Consider the following 22,574-nt stretch of genomic DNA (forward strand, 5'->3'; position numbering starts at 1 on the left):
AGGAGATAGGACTCATTAAGTTTGGGTTTTGAGGGATTTTGGTGAGTTTTACTTTAGTTTGGAGCCTTGTCCAAAGGAGGAGATGTGGAAGAGGTGATGCTGCAGTGGGATACATACAGTGTGCTCCTACTGTACATGGCAAAATCACAGGCTGAAAACTAAGTTGTAACTTTGCTCACAAAGATGGTTATTCTTATGTATTTATAATACATGACAAAATCACAGGCTGAAAACTAAGTTGTAACTTTGCTCACAAAGATGGTTATTCTTATGTATTTATTCTGAATTCCCTATTTGAATCACTGAATCAGAGGCAATTTTTTAACCCTGATGAGCCTTCTGAGGTCACTGTGCTGCTGGTTGCTGTGTGCCCACCAGGCTGACTTGGGGTGTCACCAGTCTGCCCACGTAACGAGGTTCTCCTGAGATGCACCCCAGTGATTATGTGACAAGCCAGCAATGCTTCCCTGGAAATGCACACACTGTGAAAAGCCAGCAATGCTTCCCTGGAAATGCACACACTGTGACAAGCCAGCAATGCTTCCCTGGAAATGTACGCACTGCATCACAGGTGCCACTTCCAGTGATGCCAGGAATTTTACATTTAGTTTTGTGAATAATGTTTAAAAACCCCTATGAAGTGCAAGACAGCTGATTCTGACCTCTTTTCTTGATCTAGAGCAGACCAGTGGAATTAGCCTCAATTTATGTTGAAATAATTGTGTTCAGGAAGTAATTGATGGTTACCAAACTGAGCTTGCCAAGAGCTCCTCTTTATGGCATGAATTAAGATAAGCAATATTTGAAAGTAGAGATCTTCCATTAGACATGTCAGTATAGTTAAAAAGCACCAGAAAAGCTTTAACACTCACAAGCTTTCCTCCTTGTATGTTATCTCTTTAAAAAGAGACCCCTCTTATCTTCCAGACCCTTTGAACCAGCCACACAAGCACAAGTTCCTTTTACCCTCAGCCACTCTTGTTCCCATCTGGGGCACCTTTGCTGGTGAAGAACCCTGTGCTATGCTGCTGATGTAAAAGTAAGCCCAGAGATGATACCATAATAAAAATGGTAAAATAATCCAGCATGTGAAGCCTTTTTTGACAAGTCTGAAGTCGTACATCAAGCAACAACAAGCAGAAAATTATAAAGATCGGGTTTTATTGACATATTATAGGTACAATAAATATGTTCACATTACATGTTCACATTTCAAACATGGAAATACATGTAAAAAAACTTGTACACGAGATCATCTTTGTGTTTCCATTTTTACATTCACTCAAAAAGGTACGACAAAGATCTCTTATGCACGTGGAGGATTTGGTATAGTCCAGTATTACACCCAAGCCATCAGCAGTGCACACCTGGTGCAGATGGTGCTGTAGGAAACATGAGGCAGATTCACTCCCAGTGCAGTCAGAATGACACAGTCGGCTGCTGAATTTATATCCTGAACTGCTAATAAACAAACTCTGCAATCCAGATTAGAGCAGTACATTTGAAATGATTCTCAAAACACCCAGATACAGATAAATATGTGTGTGTATATATATATATATATGTATGTACACTTCTTAGGACTTTACAGGTTAGGAAGGATCACATTCAGTAATAGTAATAGGAGGTAGAATCGTGTCGACTGTGTTGGTATTTCTACGTGGCAATAACAAAAAGTGCTATTACTATCACTGAATTCAAGAACAGAGCTCCTGAAAAAGTGAAAAGGATAAAACAGCTGTTAATCCTGTTTAGCCTGGCTAAATGCTCAAGCATGTAAAGGAAATGTCTACGCTCCCCAGCATGGGTAAAGCTGCAAAGCAAAAGTGTTAAGTGGCACTTCTCCAGAGCTCTGGGACGGGCAGCCTGGCTAAGGGGTGATACCTGTATCAAAGCAACCTCAGCTTCAGGCACCACAGTCTGCAAAGGAAAGCATGGCAGGGTGGATTTCAGGGCAGGATATGTAGGGTTCCAGTACCCTCAAAAGAGCTGGAAGAACAGAAAACAGAGCAAAAGATTGAATGCAATGCACTCAGGAAAAAAAAGCAGAGAGATGAACAGGGAGTGAAAAGGGCAGGAACATAACAAGGATACAAATGGAAATGGAAAAATGGGGGCAAATGAGATGAAAATGAGAAAAAGCATAGCAGAGAGGCAAAGGGTACCACAGGAAAAAAGAGAGTTGACTTAATTCAAGCTCCTTTATAAATAAAATTATATGCAATGGTACAGAAGATCAGCTGTGAATAAACAAGGGTTAGCATCTGGTCTCTGCTGGATCTGTAAGTAAAAATGTCTATTAATTAGAAGTTAAACTGCTGAAAGAAGTTTCATCATCTGAAAAAGAAAACCTGCAAACAAATGGTTTTGTTATTCTCAAAACAGAGATAAAACTGTAAGGTTCCAATCTCAGCCTGACAGACACTAGGAAAAAAAATTCCATGCATATTAAAATCCATTAGATGCACACAAAGAAAATCCTGAACAAACACAACATCAATACAGCAGTGTTTGAAACTGTGATCTTCCAAGTGACTACATACAACATTGCAATACAGCTACATTTAACTGTACACAGGTTCTTTTACAAAAGTATTTTTAATCTGCAATACTGTTTAGAGTTTAGATGGTAAAAACCACTGAACACAAGTGCTGTTACATAAAATAAAAGCAGTGTAACCTGTTGAAAAAGTGTATCTATAAAGCCCATTTCCAGTTAGTTAGAAAAATCAGTGAACCAAGAAAGCAGAGAGCAACAAAGGCACCTAAAAGACCCCGTGAGATTAACTTTCCCCTCGAGGTTTTCTTTAGTGCAATAAGGACCACACTTTCCACCCAAACAAGCAGAAAAGTAGAAAAGGGAGTTTGTTTGTTTGTAATTAAAAAACCCAACCCTGCCAAAAGCAGCATTATAAAGAACAAAATGATCCTTCCCAACCATATCACACCAGAAGTTGGCATACGCAAGGATCCAATATGAATCTGGTTTTGTACACAAGCCCCTGTGCTCATGTGGACAGTAAGTTATCTCCATGCTTAAAAATCAGGTTACAAAAAAACCTTACAGAAAATCCTTAGGATTTGATACTAATTTAAGATAAAATACTTTCAAGTATTATGTTTATGAATTAATTAGAGGACAAGGCATGATTTAAAGTAACATTGAAACAAAAGCTCTATGTTACCCTAAATGACCTTTATAATACAGCTAACTTTCTGCAATCTGTTCAAGATTTGTTTCCTTTACATTTCATTTCTCATCTATCATGATGCTAAAAAAAGAAACAAAAACAAAAGCACAAAAAAATGCATTAAAAAAAAAGTTTATGTCTCTCTGAACAAAAAATGCCTTTTTGACAGTGAACAGGTGACACGGATTTCTACCTTCAAGTACCTTGACTCACATCACAGACACAGTACTACACAAAGGACAGGAAAAGCACAACACTATGCCAGAGGACAAATCCAGGGTATCTCCCAAGCAGACCAAAAAAAACCAAAAAAACCCAAAAAACCAAAAACCAACAAAGGCCAAAAAAACTCTCAAAAGAAACCCCAGAGCCTCCCACCTCCCTCTCACCCCAGGTTCAAGGGTGGCACACCCACACACACACAGCCACGCAGTTAATGAGTGCAAACAGCAGGCAGTGCCTGCAGCAGCTTCCAGGGAAACTGCATCATTTCAAGCTACACAGATAAAAAATACTATGTTTAAAAAAAGATAAAAAATATAGCACCAAGTAAAAGGTGTTTCTTATCCCCAGTAGCTGACATTAAAAAAAAAAAAAAAAAAAAAAAACAAAAAACAAACAAAACTTTGAGGACCTCCATGGTTATTCTGAAATAACCTTCGGTTTTACTCTCATCTGTGTCCTTGCAGAGGAAACCTAACATTAGTGAATTAAAATGCTCAGTCTGCTTGGCATTTTAAAGGCTGGAAGGACTTCTTTACAGAAAATCAGAAACCTGAAGCAAATCTTCAGATTTAAACGGGGTGGGGGGGATAAACTAGATATCCAAGGATACCATGCAGAGGGGGTGCCTGTATGCACTCCTCCTTCCCAAAGTCACACTGGGGATAGGTGTGGGCTGAGGACAGCATCCCTCTGGCTATGGAAATGCTACAGACCTGTCCTGGTCCCCCTGCCTGCAGCAAGGACCCTGAGCATCCCCAGCAGCACACCACAGGCTGGTGTGGCACTGATCACCCTGGGATGCACCAGCGTGCCACCAGCCTGCCCGGTGTGCGAAACCCAAACTGTGAAACCACAACAGCCCCAACTTCTGAGGACAGTGTTACACCACAGACCTAATTTGTACCTGCAAACAGCACAATGGAGCAAACCCAGAGAGACCCCGTGCCATGGTCTGACAGTGTTTCCCCTCAGAGTTAAAGGACAGAGTTGTTTTAGGTTTTTTTTTAATTAAAAAAAAAAACAAAAACAAAAAAAAAAGGTAGAACATTAAACTAAAATACCACAGATCATATGGATACTTCAATATTTTAGTCAAGGCAAAATATGAATAGTTATAAAGTGAATTTTCCAGTGGTACAAGATGGAAATGAAATAATTTGAAAAAAAAAAAGCTGACTTCATATAACCACCTACTGGAGTTGCCTATTTAAATAATTATAAAATTATGTTAATAAAAACTGAACAAATAATACACAGATCAGGATATATGTATTGACTTACTAGCATCTTTATAAAAATTTGAAGATATACACAAAAACACATCAACATTTATGGAACCATATCCATTTAAATTTAGATAAGACAACACAAAAAACTAACAAATAGCTAAGATGTAGTTGACTGTAAGCATCTGAGTAGCATTTTAATTTTAAAAGGTCAATATTTACATACTACATTAAATGCCTTCTCTTTTTTTTTTTTCCATTTTGCATCGTATTGTGAATTCACTACAAAGAAAGAACAAGATAATGGTTGCAACAGATCTTCCAAGAAAGTTAACTTAAAATGCTCAGATTTAACTCTGTGCTGGAAGAGAACACATCAAGAACACGTCTGTCTAGCTTTACCTCTATTTCCTTTGGGTGTTTTTGGGAGGAGACAACAAATGGATCTAAAGGAGTTGTATCATCCAAACCGATCAATGCCAACAGATCCACCTTCAAGTTATGATTTGAGAAGTAAGAGAACACAAACATTTTGAAAAACGACTCACCTAATTGCTACTTTTACTTCTGAGGTTTCTTGGACATTAGAGAGATATGGTGACAACACAGGGTGTGAGTATGTATGTATGTGTATAATCAAACAAATATAGACATACATACATATGGTAGGTTTACATGTAGGAAGGTACCCAGGTACTGCAGTAAGCAGCTGAATTAATCCCCAGCAATCCACCCATACCCTGTCTAGGCACCAGCATAAATCTCCTGCAACTGCTGTTGAAGAGGATGTATCTACTCATTAAACAGGCATTGCTCACGTCACTCCTTCATTTAAATAGATACGAGGCCATTTCGTGTCTTTATTCCAAAGCCACACACTTGTCTCAAAAAAAAAATTAAAACCCCAACTGAATAAAAATTTTTAAAACTTAAGTTGGCTGAACCTCAGGCTTTTTGGGATGGATTCAAAACCCAAAGCAGGAGCGTTTCTACAAACTTCTTTGACTTTTGAATCAAACCCATATTCTTAGGTTCCAAGAAACCCTCTAACCCCAATAATGTTTGCTTCTGACAGAACAGCTGATCAACTGCAGATGTTCCTACTGCTGAACTCAGCTGCTGGCCTGTCTGGAGTTTGCCTCTCTCCCAGATTTCCAGGCACGCACTACTGTAACTCCACTCTGAGATGTCTCCTTGTCCTGCTCACTGCAGAGAAGCTGCTCCCTAACAGTGGGACGAGCAACTGTTTAATGCCTTGTTTTAAAGATCAGCAGTTATTTCTTAAGAATAAAAGTGACATAATCTGAGGAGGCAGTGTAGGGGTCCCAGAGCTAATGGTGTGAGGAGTTAAACAGCCTGGGCTGGTCACTCTGCAGGTCTTTGGGCTTGGTCCCACTGGGCACTTGCTACCTGCAGCTCTGTCCTGGGCTTGGCTCTGTCCTGAAGCACTAACAGCACTTCGTGTACAGCAACTGTGGCTGTCATTAAACATTATGCATGAATTACACAGGTGGGTGTAAACCCCGCCTCCATGAAAAGAGTCTGATCCTGTTACTGTGTCTTGTCACTAAATTTTAAATGGACTTAAAGAATATTTCCTAAGCACCATATTATTCTACATTTTTTCAATGAACAGAGAGCAGGTCTACCTAGATTTTTGGTAACTTTTACTTAATTGAAAATCTGGACCAAAAGTGGAAGAAAGCCAATTAGGTATCTGTGCTGTTAAATCATTAAAAAAAAAAAAAAAAAAAGATACTATTAAAAAAAGGTACTATAAATTTCCTTAGCTCATCCCTTCTAGCTTGGCATGCCTATTTTGGACCCCATTTGCAGCTCTTTTATTTCATACCCAGAGTGTTCTTCTGCAGTCACTCAGGTAACATATCTACATTTCTGCAAGTCCCCCCTTTCAAAAAGTAGGTGGAGTGCTTAAGAGTATTCCTAAAATAAAGTATGAAGCAAAACATCATGGTCTAAAAACTAGGGAAATGTTCATAAAAACTGGAATCCAATATAAAGATGACATTTTAATAAGTTTATTCAGAAGTAACTGAAAAAATTGTTACTTTGGCAACCCCGTTTGGATGGTTCTAACCAAAAGGAAATATTACGAATTTTACTTTGAATAAAATATAAGCTCCTTAATGTTTGCATGGCATTTTTGGGAACTGACACATTCATCAGAGATTCACAATGTCCTTATAGTCCTTTATGTATCAGGAACACCACATCAAAACAAGGCCCTTCAGTTATGGGTTTCTTACGGTTCAGCATTAATGACAAAATAAATCTCAAAGAAAAAAACCTGATCAAAATAAAACATGAGGCAACCACGAAACACTAGCCCAGAAGAACTACCAGGAATGCACCACTCTTCCTGCATAACATTTTTGAAGTGACCCACCAAATACTTCTTTTTCCTTGCATCTGGCAGAGTTATTTAAAACAACCTAATTACAACTCAGAGTTCACTACCCCACAATGCTACTGAAGGGTGAAGATCCTTGTTTTTAAAAACCAAGGGAAAATACAGCAGTGTTAGTCCTCCTACACAGGGTTTTATGGAATAAGTGGAGTTGGAAAGAGAAAATGGAAGTCTATGTTGGAACAGAAAAATGCACAGACTTATTTACAAAGATCAAAACTACAATTTTCCAGTGTCACCTCCAAAGCTTCTCAGCAAACTGCTATACAGCGAAGCAGACCATGTTCAAATCTATTCAAGAATACCTTCTGTGCTCTCAGGTACACAATGCAACTAATTTGTTTAGAAAAATGAGTTTTCATTCAAATACCTTGCACTGAAGATAAGAGCAACCATTATCAAATATTCTTTGCTATTCTTTGAAAGTTTTTCAAATCTTTCGCTGTTTTCAAACCGTTCTCTCTCAAGTCACTGTGGTCACACAGTAGGATCCTGAAGAACAATGTCTACATGCATCAAAAGCATTTGGAAAAAAAAAAAACCAAAAAAACCTCTATAATTCCATGTGGTTACAACAGAATGTGAAGAAACTGAACTGAAATTCCACCTTTGCAGCTCCTCTCGAATTCACCTCTCCTGGAGGTCACCTTGGTGCTTTCTGTAGTTCAACAGAGCAGTTACAGACTGAGCTGACAGGGTTCCCAACCCGATGGATTTTCCTCTGTGAGTCTGTAGCTCCACAGTACACTGAGGCTGGTGCAGGGACTTCTCTCAGCAGAGGTCACTCCACAATCAGTGCCACGTTGATGTGGGACAGATCTATCATGTGCCTGTTAAAAGTTAAAAGAAAGTTAAATGTGGTGCTCAGACTGATTCTGGCATGGAGCTTCCATGATGGTCACTAATTAACAGATGCTTGATTCGATTAAAGAAACACCGAGCCAGAGGAGACTGATTTTATCTTCTGAAAGAAGGGAAGGAACCACAGTGGCAGCAGTGCTTAATTATTTACCTGTGGAATTTCTGTTGAAATGCTAAAGCATGTGCTGGCTCCTTGAATTTTGCTATGGCTTTCCGTTGCTGAGGAAGCATCTGTAAACTCTGCAGAGACAAAAAGCCAAAATATATTTTTAATATTCACTTCAAGATCCACTTCACAACAGGCCCTTATTTTGCATGAAACCGACTAAAATTTTGCTGTATTTCTTTACTCAAAAGCGTATTTCTGTTCTCTTATTTGTGTGAAATAAAAGAATAGACTGGAAAGAGACTTCTGAGACTGAAGTTGGGATCCCATAAAAGAACAGACTGGAAAAGAGATTTCTGAGACTGCAGCCAGGGTCCCAGCTGATGGTGTTTGAGTTGGTGCTTTAAGCAACTGTACCACATGGAAAACTCAGACTATCACCTGTTAAGCAAAGGTGACAACTCTTCAATTCAATCTACACAGATGAGCCACAGCCAAACTCCCACCAAATAAGAAGCATTCAACTGGTCAGAGCTCAACTGCCCACACAAGCACCTGGAGTCATTTACCTGATGTACATTAAGGGATCAGGGCTTTCCACAGGTTAAACAGGGCAGAAACAGAAAAAAACTGGCAAGTTCTCTCAATTGCATATCTTCACACTGTTTTTATAAAACAACTGGCCAGCTTTTGGCAGACACCACCACCAAACCCCACTGACATGGGTTAGGTCACCACATCCCAGTCCTTCACACAACTCTCATCTCCCCAGACAAGTCCATCTGATGTGTGCCTCCCATACCATGAGAGCAGCAGTTCACAAAGCTTTAGCTGTGACAAACCCCCTACCCAGTACTGAGCTCTCCAAAACTACAGCACACCTCAGCCAGGACTCTGGAGAACTCATGTCCTTATTCCCTGCTTGCAGCAGGTCAGGCTGATCCTAGAGAGCAGTCCTGTGGCCTTGGTTAAGAGGTGTTACCACACTCATGAAGATTAAAGTTCATGCTTTGAGTTAGCCCTTCAGTTACAATAGAGTAATTTTTCAAGACACTTGAGAAATTCAAGAAGATGAGGATTTACACATTAAACAGCTACATATCCAACAATCAGTGAGAACATCCAGCAAGTATTCAGCATCACAGAATACTCAGGATGGAAATATGATCCTGAAATCCTGCTGCCTGTGAACACAGGCCAGAGGTTTCAGAGTAATGAGGTTAAAACAGATCTGAAGGCTTCAATCAAAATTTCACAGTACCACAGTGATTCCAACATCTCACAGAAAGTCCTGGATGTTTAATAGCCTATGCTGCAGCACATTAAAGACAGAATTGTTCTGATTCAGCTTCCAGTTGTTCTTACGGCTTTGGATGCAGAATAAAGAATTATTAACATTCTACTTTTCTCTGAGTTTCTACATAAAGGCAATACAGTTTTATACTGAGATACATACACACACACACACAGAGACACAGAAAAATGCATGTATATGGACACCTGAAAACTTTTCTAGATTATGACCTCCTGATGGATAAGTATAACCATAATTCTTTGCTCCTGCATCTTGCCTGGAATTCAGCTGCATTCCCACTCTTGGATGATTCCAGCCCTTTGGTGGTCAGTCTTCAGGATTTTAAACTTCACCTTCAAAAATTCTGTATCACCATCTAGACTGTTAAAAAAGCACCACAGATCTTTGGAGAAAGCAAGGATTCCTTGGGAAACAACGTACAATCCCACTCAACACATTTTGAGGGTGATACACTTTGGTATCTCTTAGTGAAAGAATTTTTAATCCCACTAATCTGTTCTCTGTTCATTCAATCTAATGGAGCATTTTAAACAAGATGTCATATGCCTAGATGAAATTTCTTATTAAAATTGTCTACTTCTATCTTTTTTTAACACATAAGACTCTCTTGGTAAATGTGTATTTAACAAGAGCCATGGCACCTGATAAGTTGTATTTGTATCTAAGCCTGACAATTCAGCTTTGCCACTTTCTGTAACTTACCTATCTGTGATTTTGAAGCAATTAATTTTGCACCTTCTTCTAACTGACAGAAAACTTTCCTCTCTCCAGGAAAATCACAGATGTTTAGTATTTCCACCAGCCTGTGATTTCAAAGTGAAAGCTGAATAAAAGTTAAAGGATTCAGCAAATCTGATAAGCATCAGTAGGTTAATTTGCATCTTATAGTTTTTGGAAAGCTGCTATGATGAAAAAGGTATAGCTAAGTCACTGCAACTTCTCCATTTCTACTCTGATAGAAATAGGATTTAGCTCTCAAAAAAAACCACTCAGAGGATGATCTCTATTTCTTTTCAAATCAGAATGCTCTTGACACAAGTAAGCACATTTTACCAACAAGAATGCAGTCGCGCTGCAAAAAGCAGTGGTGAAAGACCCTGAATAAAGATCAATTCACCTGCAGGTTTATCTGCAGGAATAAGTGGTAGAGATGCTGAAGTCTGTTCTCCTCTTACTGATCTCACTTTTTTATGATTTATAGAACTAGATCTTAACACTCATTTTCTTGACACCACTTTTCTTGCTAAAAAAGAACCATGAATTAAGTAAGTCCTATCACTGAGGACTATGCTTTCAAGACTAAGATTTAAACACAGCCCTTAAATAAGATTTGGAAAGAACAAACGTTAAGAGTTGCCAACAAAAGTACCTCTGAATTACAACTGAAAAAAAAAAAAAAAAAAAAAAAAACAAACCCAAAAAAAAACCAGACAAAAAAAAAATCATCTGTTCTGTTCAAAGAAGTCAATACTTTTAATGAGACAAAAACCTGTTTGAATCACCGAAAGGATGACTATTTCAGTGAACAGTTCAACAAGGGGAGCTGTACAAGAACCTAGGGATGCACCCTCCATGTCCTGCTGCCAAGTGATCCTCCCCACAATGTCAGGTCTCACTTGACAACCACAGCAGATTCCCCCAATGCTTTATGCTCCAGACTTCTGTTGTGATCAACTGAAGAAGAGAAGCTGTGTTTGGTGACTTTTCCCACAAGAACTGAGGTATTATTGCATTAATATTCTTGAGAGGCACAAAAGTAAAATTTGATTTTGCAGTTTATACAAGCATGATGATGAATTATTAACCAGTTTCTCAGTAATTAGCATGTAAAAATTGACTAAAGGAAGACATTCTGGTGTAACACAGACTTATTAACAAAATTAGGCAAAGCATCTAAATATTATTATACATAACTTATTTGTACTTTCTTATGGATTAATAAGCTTATTAACTGACTAGTTTGGGTACTGTGTTCTTAGACTGTGTTACTGCTTGATTTTCCAAAGCAAAAAAAAACAAAAACCCAAAGCAATCAAAACACTAAATGCATTTTAATACTCAACTGCTTTGGCAACAAGGCATCAGTTCTTGGGTAAGTTTACTGAAAAGCATCTTTATCAGATTTAATTTCATTGGTCAATCTGGTCAATACAACAAAAAATCACCCATCTGATCCTTCACTGCACTGCCTAAACATAACCCATCACCCAGCCTGGGGTAAGGCAGCATCTTCTCAACTACTGCAGTTACACAGGCCTAGATTTAAGATTGAGAATTAAGGACTGCAAAACAAAGGATAAAAAAGATAAAAAGTAATGCTGCACAAACAATACTGCTCCAGTTGGAAACTGTCTAAAAAAATTAATGTAAGTGGGTTTAATTCAAATTCTCAGCCTCTGCTGTGCTCAGACTATGCCAGCAAAAATGATGCATTATCACTTCATGGTTTTTTAGGTATAGGAGGTACATACACCTTCTTTGGTATAGATAAAAACACCCATTCTGGTTCTGTTTTAACAAGAGACAATTACTAAGCTAAGTTACTCTGAAGATGTGACCACGATCTGAAATGCCACCATCTTTGCTGTGTTTTCAAACAAATCCTCTTCTATCATGAGTTGCAAGTGTGAACATTATGCATCCAGCTAACAAAGACTTATTTATGTTCTCATTTTGGGACAATACCTAAGCCCTGAGCTTTATGTTTTAAGAACACTGATGATAAGACACACAACACATTTACCATAGGTGCAGGGCCTGAGCTGCTGCCATCCCATCCTGAGCAGACAGGCTATTGGCTGGGCATAGAAATTAATAGTTCCACTTCCTCAGAATCCTGAAATAAAATTACTGCATTCTCATCCCACGGGATTATTTCTGTCTTTTCAAATTTGGGGTGATTTGCAGTTTAGAGCTGATTCTACATTTGGATGATGTTAACAGCTACAGTCAGAAGAAAACATTCCTTGTGTACCCTGTGGTATTTTATTACCCCAAAATATTCAAGGCATTATCTCAAAGACTTACTGCATCAGCTTCTGCTTTTGCTGATTCCAAACAAGCAAGCTAGGAAAATACATGCAAAAATTAATTCATTTTACAAATCTTAAACAGGTTACCTTGCTAATTTAACACACTTAAACTTTTTCATCCTTTTTGAATCATTTGGCAGCTGGGTTATTTTTTTTTTCAGTGATAACATTCAATAGCCCCTCTCCCCTTCTGAAAACACATTATTATTTGAAAACACAGAGGCACAAACACCACTGCTGAAGGGCTCAGCCTCAGCCAGTGGTGGGTCCATCCTGGAACTGGCATTGGCTCTATCAGACACAGGGGAACCTTCAGGCAGCTTCTCACTGAAGCCACCCCTGTAGCCCCCCACTACAAAAACACAGCCATGCAAATCCAACACACATTTCTCAAAAAGTAATCAATTTTGTTGTTCTTAGACCTGAGGCAGCACCACACACGACTAATGACAGCTGCTCTCTCCTTTTCAAAGAAGAAACATTCCTACAGCAATCCTTGGTCTTATGATCTCCATTGTAATGACAAAACACATGGTTCTATGCTTCCCAAAGCACAATACCTCAACAGGAATTTGATCAGAGTTTGGTACTATTCTGTGACCTACAGATTTTGAAAGGCCAGTGGTGGGAGGCAGGGGAGGATGCAGCACTGCCTCTGGAGACCAGCTGGTTCTATGAGCATCACTTGATTTACTGGGAGGGCCCCCACTCTTCCTCCACAGGAGACTCCCCTGCTGCCGACTGTGCAACACCAGAACCTCCTATCATGAGCCCCTAAACTGAAATACCACAATCCTCCCAAACGTCACAGCTCTGAGAAAACAACTTCATTCACATCTTCTCTTTAAGTTGACCTAGTCAGATGTTCACCAGAGGATGAAAACCTCTTCTGGGACCCACTCAGGTGGAAAGGATTGACAATACACACAATAACTTCCAAGGGATTTCAAATGACTGGTTACTTCACAGATTTGGCTGTACAGATCTACTGTGCAGCAGTTTCTGATAGCAGCCTGAGGTCACAGGTATTCTGAGCATGTTTGACTCTGCCGAACAGAGATTACATTCTGACATATTTCTCGCATTAAAAATAAAAAGCTAGTTTAGAGTGAGGAAGAGTATTTTACATGGAAGGGATTTAGGAAACACAGAGCTCATACTGATCTTGACTGTCTTCTTTTTCTACTTAGGAACTGCCATGGAAAGATGCAGATCTTAGGCTGAATGGAAAATTCAAGAAACCCAGTATTTCATAATCATACTTTTGACTGAGAGTTTGCTTACAAGCTGTTTTAAAACATACTATTTGACTCAAAAACTTAAAAAAATAATCATCAGCTCTGGCTTTTTCTGCAACTGAACTGTTACCAATGACTAAAGCATGAATATCATAAAAGGACCATTCCCCTCTGAAGGTATTTCCTTAGGCCTGAAGATCTACACTGCCCTCAAATTTCTCCTCTATCCAAGCTCTGTAATTAAACTTGCACTTACTTGTACAATACTGAAATAGCCAGTATGATCAGAGCATTAATCTCTAGTAAAGCTTCACAGCAAAACCAAGGGCCTTGAGACAATCAAGCAGGGCATCCTCAAGTACAAAGCAAGAGACTGCAGAATGCAAACACCTTGGACACGAGAACTCTCAGAGGTTACACAGAGAGTAAGAAGTTAAAAGGGAGATAACAGAGCACTGAGAGATGGAAACCAAGCAGGCAGGAATGAGACTGGAACAAGCACTTGCTTCAGCTATAGGGGACACATGGGAAATGAAGGTTTCCTCCTTTACTTAATTTCTCTCACTAAGTAAATGTACTGCCCAGCAGACTACACGTTCAGTTCACCAGTGGGTTTGGGATTAGAAGTGGTAGTTCATATAAAGCTGCTAAAAACCAGGTCTATGCAAAAAGAAAGCAAACTTTTCCAACCAACATCATGTCTAGTGTGTGATTCAAGCTGTTCTGCAACAAGTCAAACAGCAGCACAGCAGGCACTTTCGGAACAGAATGACCAGATTCTATTTCTTCTTCCCTGCCATCAATAAATACAGACATGTTTTTATTGTCCTTACAGTCTCCTGATACCTGAAGCATCTTTCCTGGCAATGACACTTCCCAGCCACTATCAGCAGGCACAGAGGCTGGCACAGAATGTATTTACCACCCTCAGCTGTTGCAATTGATCTCTTCCACCTTCTGTTCCTCCTTTCTACTTTTCTGACACCTTTGATTTCCTATTATTTGCCCTTAAAAGTACTCAGCTTGCTTTCTCCATATGCAAGGAGTCAGGAGGGGAAAGGCTGTTCTGTCCCTGAGCTGGGCATCTGTCACTCCTGGACAGGCTCATGATGGAGCTGCTTTTCTTTTCCCCCAGCCCCAAGGATGGAGCAGGACTGGCCACATCTTCTCCCATAGCTTCTGCAACAGCTGAAAATGTTTTCACAAGCAGAAAGACCACAGTGATCCCCTGGTCAGCCTGAGCACCTTATGTCAGAGGAGAACCCCCTGCTGACCTGCAAGAGCACCCATGTTCTGGGTGTGTGGGTTTTCCACCCATGGCTCTGTGAACCCACATAATTCCAGCAGCTGGGAATGCAGGCAGGGCAGGGGCTGGCTGAGGCTGCCTTTACAGCAGCTGAGCACTAGGTAGCACTGTCACTCCAAGAAAGCAAAGGCAGGCACATCAGCGTTGGAATTGCTCTTCCTTTCCCTGACCAGAAATGACAGCATTAGCAGAGCAAAACCCTCATTTGTAGAACTACTCAAAGTACACCTACAATCCCAACATTCTCCTCATCTCTGATACACAACAGTGTATCTTCCCATTTCCTCTCTTTTTAAGGATCAGAATTTATAATCTTAAATCTTCACAAATACTGAGATTTTGCACTGATGTTTTAGGTTTGCACTTATTTGATGTAAGAAAACGTGATTAAAGATGATGATGATGGAATACCTCCATAGAACAATTCCCTCAGTACTCAAATTATCTGGAAAGAAAACAGTCTACACTACCTGCCACCATCCCAAAAAAACTCAATTCACCTGAGGGTGGCAATAACTAGCTGAACACAAATAGACTGTATAAACATTAAACCTGGATTCAAGAGAAAAAAAAAATACAAGTGCTGTTTCTCATGACCTTTGCAACTTATTAGTAATCTACTTTATCAAGTGGTTCTGGATGGATGTGCATTGAATGTCACTGCTCCACCACCGTCCTCAGGAGGCTTTAGTTTGGTGATGTGCTCAGAAATCTCCTGTACTTTCCAACACTTTGGAATACATAATTTTATTTATAACACATAATTATTCTAGAATCAGCAATGACATTTTACTGCAGGTACATTATTTGCTTCTGAAAGCTCATCCTCTCCAGAAAGAGTATGACAGCCGTGTATGCTGGAAGGAAGCACTTTTGCTAATTTCATCATGTTTGAGTTTAAAAGGCAGCTATAACAAAGGGGATGCTCCTGAAGCCCTAAAGATTTTCTTATATTCAATGTATTGAGAATCTTAATAGTGTTTTTTTTCCCCAATGTCAGTAACAGAGCAACTTCAGAGAAGTGGGGATGAGAATTAGAGTTTTCAGTGATTAGTCAGCTGAAGGTATATCAAAGGTTATACATGGGAAAAGATAATTCTCTCAATTTCTAGGGTATAGGAAGGGAAAAACGGCAAATTCCCAACTTCAACTCTAAGTTTTCCCCATCCTGTCTTATGCACGCCCAGTTATTCCCAAACTGTGACTCACAGACACCTCCATGAAAGCTGATGGTAAAGCTGGGAACATTGAACATCATAAACTGAGGGTAGTTTTTAACTTCCCTTCCCAAGGTTTGTGCGAGGTATTTGTACCTCGAGAATGATACTGACTAGAAAAAGCTAAAAATAAAACCCCAAGCCTTTTGGACCCAGAAAAGCGAAGTAATCTCTTCCTCCCTGTTAACTCCATTGATAGATTATAGACTTTTTATACAACTTAAAACTGTTATGTCAGCAAAGATTCACTTTCTGAGGAAAGACACACAGGATGATCACACTGTAATAAATTCAGGCTATTTGGAACCAAGAGCTGGTGTGGGATCAGTTGCTTTACAGATGCCCCAGCATGGAAGGTGAATATGAAGCAGAGCCCCTCTACCAGATGGGACAAGTGCTTGTGGTCTGCTCTTCTTGTAAAAGAGCAAGGAAGTCCTTGGAATTATTTCTTCCTCCTCTCTGGGAGCTCTGTCTCAGCCACTCCCAAGTTGACTGCAGCAGAAACTGATACACAAGATACTGGGATTTCTGAGCTGTGTCTGCAGGCTGCTTTAAAGCAAGGTGCTTGTTTAACATCAGAGGTGCTTGTTGAACTATGTCCCACAGTTTGTGAATCCTTACCTTTAACCAGGCATTTGGGGGTTGGATATATGTCATTTCAAGACACTGTCAAGGTATGAAGAGAACTCCCTAAGTTTTGATTCAGATTTAAATTTCCTTTACAATTGCAAAAAATAAGCATGAGTTCAACACACTTATTTTCCCTAAGACAAATGAAAGGAAAAATCTTGATCTCAAAAGAGTTCAGTTCCTTAAGGAAAATTTTGGTGAATATATAGTCAATAGCTGAAGACAGAATATTCTACATCTTAGAGACTGAGTCAGATAGAACTGACTCTCCTTTCCCTTCCCTTACTATTTCTTCAGCTCCATAAGAAAACAGCTAAAAACCTGGCAATCTTGGCCTAATTTCAAAAAAAGCAGCTAGAATTTCACACCTTGCTATGTTTTCACAACTGCCATCGCCCCAAATCCCTCCTATTTCAGTCCACCAAGCTGCAACACTTCACCTTAGAGGACCAGAGCTCTGCACTACCCAAGATCTGTTTGCTGTGGTCCACACCTCCCACACACACTGTCCTCACACAGGAACCCCCAAAGCCTGCATGGAAAGAGCCCTTCCAGCCACTGCTGGGCTCTCTTCAGCACTCCTCCCTGCAATATCCCTTACATGAAACACATATTAAAGGAAGAAGGAGGAAATCATTGAGTCTTCCTTTGCTATCAGAGCCTCCTGACCCTCCCAGCTGCAGGGGATTTTGTGCAGCACTGAGCACAAACAAGAGTTAAAATATTAATTTACAGCCAAGAGAAAATCCACTTTTGTAATTCAGGACATTGACCTCTTTGAAAAACTAGCACTACCTGTATAAAACTAACTGATGTGGACAGCAAAAAGGTAGATTTTCAAACATTTTGTTTTCCATTCTTGTCCTCCAAGTAACTTAAAATTGTTGCTGCATCCTCCCCATCTGGTGCACTAACACTTCTGTGGTGCCACTTCTCAGGGTACCATTAAAATACAAAATCAAGAAGTTAAGTATTACAGATGGTGGAACCAGTCTCATATTCTTCCTACAAAAGCTTCACTTTTTTCCAGCATATCTCACCATTCATACTTGTGAAACATCATTTAGTCTCAAACAAGCCAGGGAATTTCTAGCCTTCTACAAGTCAGACTTGAAATTCAAGTGCAGAAGTAGCACAAGAACATTCTGCATCATTAGCTAAATTCAAGCATCTTGTTCAAGTACTACTTATAGATTTCATGTAAGGAAAATGGATGATGATTCAGAAAGCATAATCTCCAAAGGTACAGTTGATGCTGCTGCAAGAATACAAGTTCTGGAGAGCACACATATGCATCAAATCTCACTAGAAAATTAGTCATTGTTTTTTCTCCTGTAAGTACATCCTTTAAAATTGGTCTGTGACATTGAATTGAGAGACCAGGGTTTGCTATGAAACAGCAAGTACTGAATAAATTTTTTAGCACATTCTCAATAACTTCTCTCAATTGTGAGATTTCCTTGCAAGGTTTCTATTAATCTCCTTCTAATATTCTCATGCAAGATTTAGCAAGTAAACACTGAATAAATGTGCTTTGGAACTGTATGAATAATTTCCTAGAGTACTACAGAACACAAAGGCACAAAGTATTTTGTGAGGGTAGTTTTGCTTTCCCAAACAAATTAAACCTCTCTGAATTGATGACGTAAATAATTCAGCATTATTCCATTTACTAAATTAGGAACAAGTGAGGCAGAGTGTTCATTTTTAGGAGAGCAGTGTGTTTTGCAACAGAGAGATGATCCTAGTAATGAAGAAGTCTCACAGAACACCTCCAATTCATGCATTGCATTTGTCTGAAAATGTTCCTGTCAAAAGGAAAAAAAATTCTCACCTGTATTTTTCATTATTCATTGGCTGATATTTTTAAATGCAGTAACAATAGTCAGACAGGGCCTCCTAAGCTTTTCACTGCTTTGAAAACCTCCTGCTTTCCTCAAGTCATTTAACTGACACATCAGTTCCAGCAGGCAGTTTGTGAACAGAAGCTGCACAGCAGATACAAGTGTGTGCATGTCATAACCTTGCCCACAGGCCCCTACCAAAGAGAACCTTCTAAAAAATTAAGGATCAATAAAATCCTCCAAAGAAGACTGAAAAAGTAGAGGATGCTACAAAGTATAAAACGTCCACTGGGTCATTAGGTGCTTGTACCCCAGGACTGCAGTGACAGGAAAATGTAAATGTCAAAAAGGAGAGTAGGTGCAAGTCAACAATAAACAAGGACAGTACCCCAAATACATCTGCTTTAATATGACCATCTGGCTTTAACAACCTCACAGAATGGACAGGCTCGCACTGCCTACAAAAATAACAGAGATAGCACAGGAACTCCAAAATGAAGGAGAATTTTGCAGCAGGAATGTGATGGTTAGCAATATCCTACCGTGCCTCCTGTGCTGCAATATCATCACGTGCTTGCCTTTGCTACCAGGTGTAGCTTGCGTGCGTGGGGGTGCCTTCAAACATAAATTACCAATAAACACGCATTGTATTTAGTGTCAGGGAATTAATTGAGCTTTCTGGAATGAAAGCCTTTTGGCACAAAAATGATAAACCAAGGTTGACCTACCTGAATGGGTCCCACTGACATCAGCAGGTTTTTCAGTTGGACATCAGTAGTTGATGAAGAAAGCCCTTCAACTGACACAATACAGGGCTGAGGTTTGCACTCCACCACTCGCAGGTTCTGTTTATTTGGCATCAGGCGTCCTCGGCCCATCTGGCCTGCTACTCCTCTGCCTCTGCCGTGCATAATGACCTGCCAACAACAAAAGTAACAGTATTTTGATTTACTTACCCACTGACTCTGTGTGCTGCACTTGACAGAGGAGGCTATAAAAGTTGGCTATTTACTTGAAGACTTGATTAAAGTACACGTTGATTTAAAACAGCTTGTTGCTGCTTGCCAATTTGAAAGACCACTTACTAACATACTCCTCCACTGCTTATGCAAACCTCTTTTAGCAGGATAACAAGTTATATATTGAGTTATGTATACTGTATTCATCCTAGAAGCCTCAGCTCTAGCACAGATTGATCAATCACGCAGTGGAGGACCTCAGACAAAAATATATAACCTAGTTTTCAACACTGATCACATCAGCAGCATGTGTTCAGCTCCCACATTCTGAGTATGGAGAAAAAAACCCAACAGGTGATCCCGCTCCTTCTTCTATTCTTAATTCTATTCTTAGTTAAATTTAATGTACTCATAAGATCAGCAAAGTGCTTCAAGCACCTTCAATCTCTACTGCTACCAACTCTTGGTTTTATTTGCATAAGGCTAAATAACTAAAATACTTTTAAATAACTAAAATAACTTTTTTCAAAGTTCCTCTCCCCTGTACTCTGGAGCAGGAAATGCATGGCTTTAATTCTTGCAAATTAAATGTTGAACAGTCATAGAGTGGAAAAGTAACAATGAAACAGAGTAACAAACATTAAACAGAGTTAACACTTAACACTGAATCAACATTCAACAGAATTTCTTGATTCCTACTTGGAAAGCCAACGATGGCTAGTAACTTTTCATACCCTTCAACAACTGCAACAGAACTTTATCCTTTTATGAAGCAGGAAGATTACGGCCAACAGTTCAAACCCAAGAACTAACTTAAAAGCCAAAATGCCAGCTACCTTCAAGGAGTGTGCCACCTTGCAAATGTAGAGAAGGCACACATTGCTGCCACGCTGACCCTTCTCTGCCTCCTACCAGCGCATGATCAGGGCAAAAATCAAGTTACAAGATCAACTGTTTTGAGTGGTACCAACTTCGGGGATCCAGCAAAGAGCAGTTGAAACAGTTACTGTGTGCTCCTACATATGCAGGAAACTGCCAAAATAAAATCTTAAGCACAACTTCAAAAACCCACTTGGCTTTAAAGCCAGAAAGCACGTTGGTTACCATCTCCTCCAGTAGCTGTCTCGGGACACATGCACTTCCCCAGGGAGTGCTGGGCTGGCCAGAACATCAGCAGATGAAGCAACCTGCAGGCACTGCCAGTCTGTGCTGGGTACAAACAAGTCTCTCTAGATTAAAAGCTTTATATGCAATTATGCATCTCCTGGGTCATGCAGCCCTGTGCTAGCAATTGACAAACAGAATGCTGGTTATTAATAGAGCAACACAGCTAGACAGTGAAACTCCTAGCAGCAATATGCATCTAAAAATCACCTTTTTAGGTTGATGGATTCCCTGGATGTTTTTGACTCCTTGAGGAGCTGGTGAATGGATCTGTGCCTGCTGCTGCTGTTGGTGCTGCTGCATTCCCTTTGTCAATGTGACCTTCCGCACTGGCTGCTGTTTCGGCTCCGGGGGTTGCTGAGGCCGCTGGGGTTGGCCCTCTGGGTGAAAAAAGCCAGCATCCTCTCCCCCCTGCTGAAATCAACAACACAACAGCGGCTCAGTGTCCAGGCACTGCACACCCTTGCCCTGAGCAGACTCCTGCCATGTTCCAGCTCATTCACAGAATGTCCAGGGCTTTGCCTGCTAAAGCAAACTGGTGGCTGTGGCAGGCGCGTGCAAAGGCTCAGCCTGGAAATTGCACTTCAGCCTAAAATAAATCTGTGCTATCTGAAGAACAGTTTACTCTGTGCAGGCTTTACTATAATCAATGGTCAACCATGTCTTTTCATATACAAAGCAACGAGATGTTTTCACTTCTTTTTCCAAATCATTCTTCCTTCCAGGTTACATGTGAACTATGGTGAGTTATATTTTTATTACTTTTTCTTTTTTTTTTTTTTTGTTTTTTTTTTTGTTTTTTAATATAACAAGAGACATACACATTGCAGAAGGAGGAGCAAAGAACTGTGGAGGCTGGAAGAACCAGGAAAATGTTTTGCTCATCTTTAAACCTCCAACCTCCCTTCAGTTAAAAACTGGTATTTATTTTGAAGTGCATACTCATTCTGCCAACTTCTACACCAGCAGCTTTTTAAGCAGTCCCTTTCCTCGGACACTGTTTGTACTTGGAACAGTTCCTCAAGGTGTTTTGTTTGCCTTACAAAGCTCTTACTATACAGATTTGTAATCATGAACACAGTGAAACACCATCTCAGTCTCTCTCATCCAAGGTAGCTCTTGCCATTACATCTCTTGGTGCAATCAGGCACAGTAAAACCACGAGCTTAAAGCACTGAAATTATTCCCTTCCACTGCCTCTACCCAAACTGTTTGTTCTTTTCATAGAAACAGGTGATTCTTGAATTTGTGTCTGCCTGTCCAGATTAGAAAAATCACTGAAAATTCCATGGAGCAACAACCAGCAGAGTCTGACAAAAGATCAGGTACTTTTGCATCTATGACATGCATTGTATTCAACAGCAGTATCTATGCCTTGACAGGACTTCAACTTTAGACTTCAAATACCAGTGAACATTTTATCTGCAGTGGGAAGGCTTTGACTAACTCCCTAACCAACCTCTGGTAACCCCACAAAAGCTCTCAAATAGAATGCATGTATTAGGGGGAAAAAGTAAAATATTATGAAAGCACCTTTATTTACACAGGATTTTCTTTTCCCCTTCCCTTAAATATTCACAAAACTCCTTTTGCACCCATAGCACATCACAAACCAGAGGGTTTCATGCTAACTGGCACATTTCTTATGGATAAGGAGACAAAACACAAGGGTGCAGAAGAAACGGACTTATGGTCTAATAGCAAGATTATTTTCATTGAGAATACAAATTAGTACCTTTCTCCATTAAAGAAAAGCCATTAAAGAAAATTTCTCCATTAAAGTTCATTAAAATTTCTCCAATAAATTTCTCCCATTTCTCCATTAAAGAAAA

At 39.8% G+C, this 22,574-nt stretch overlaps 1 protein-coding gene across 1 annotated transcript in view; it reads right to left on the bottom strand.

The window, feature by feature from the left end:
- Positions 1-1,144: 1,144 nt before the first annotated feature.
- RBM33 (RNA binding motif protein 33) overlaps positions 1,145-22,574 on the bottom strand; it is a 150,478-nt gene continuing 129,048 nt past the window's right edge. Inside the window, exons 18-21 of the mRNA XM_041408407.1 lie at positions 20,953-21,156; positions 19,348-19,536; positions 8,083-8,171; positions 1,145-7,900 (exon numbers count right to left, since the gene is read on the bottom strand). Of these exons, the coding sequence (XP_041264341.1) occupies positions 7,852-7,900; positions 8,083-8,171; positions 19,348-19,536; positions 20,953-21,156 (531 nt within the window). The 3' untranslated portion in view covers positions 1,145-7,851. The remainder of the gene's footprint in view (positions 7,901-8,082; positions 8,172-19,347; positions 19,537-20,952; positions 21,157-22,574) is intronic.

Source organism: Onychostruthus taczanowskii, unplaced genomic scaffold, assembly GCF_017590055.1.
Source record: "Onychostruthus taczanowskii isolate IOZ18803 unplaced genomic scaffold, ASM1759005v1 scaffold3, whole genome shotgun sequence".
Lineage (NCBI taxonomy): Eukaryota > Metazoa > Chordata > Aves > Passeriformes > Passeridae > Onychostruthus > Onychostruthus taczanowskii.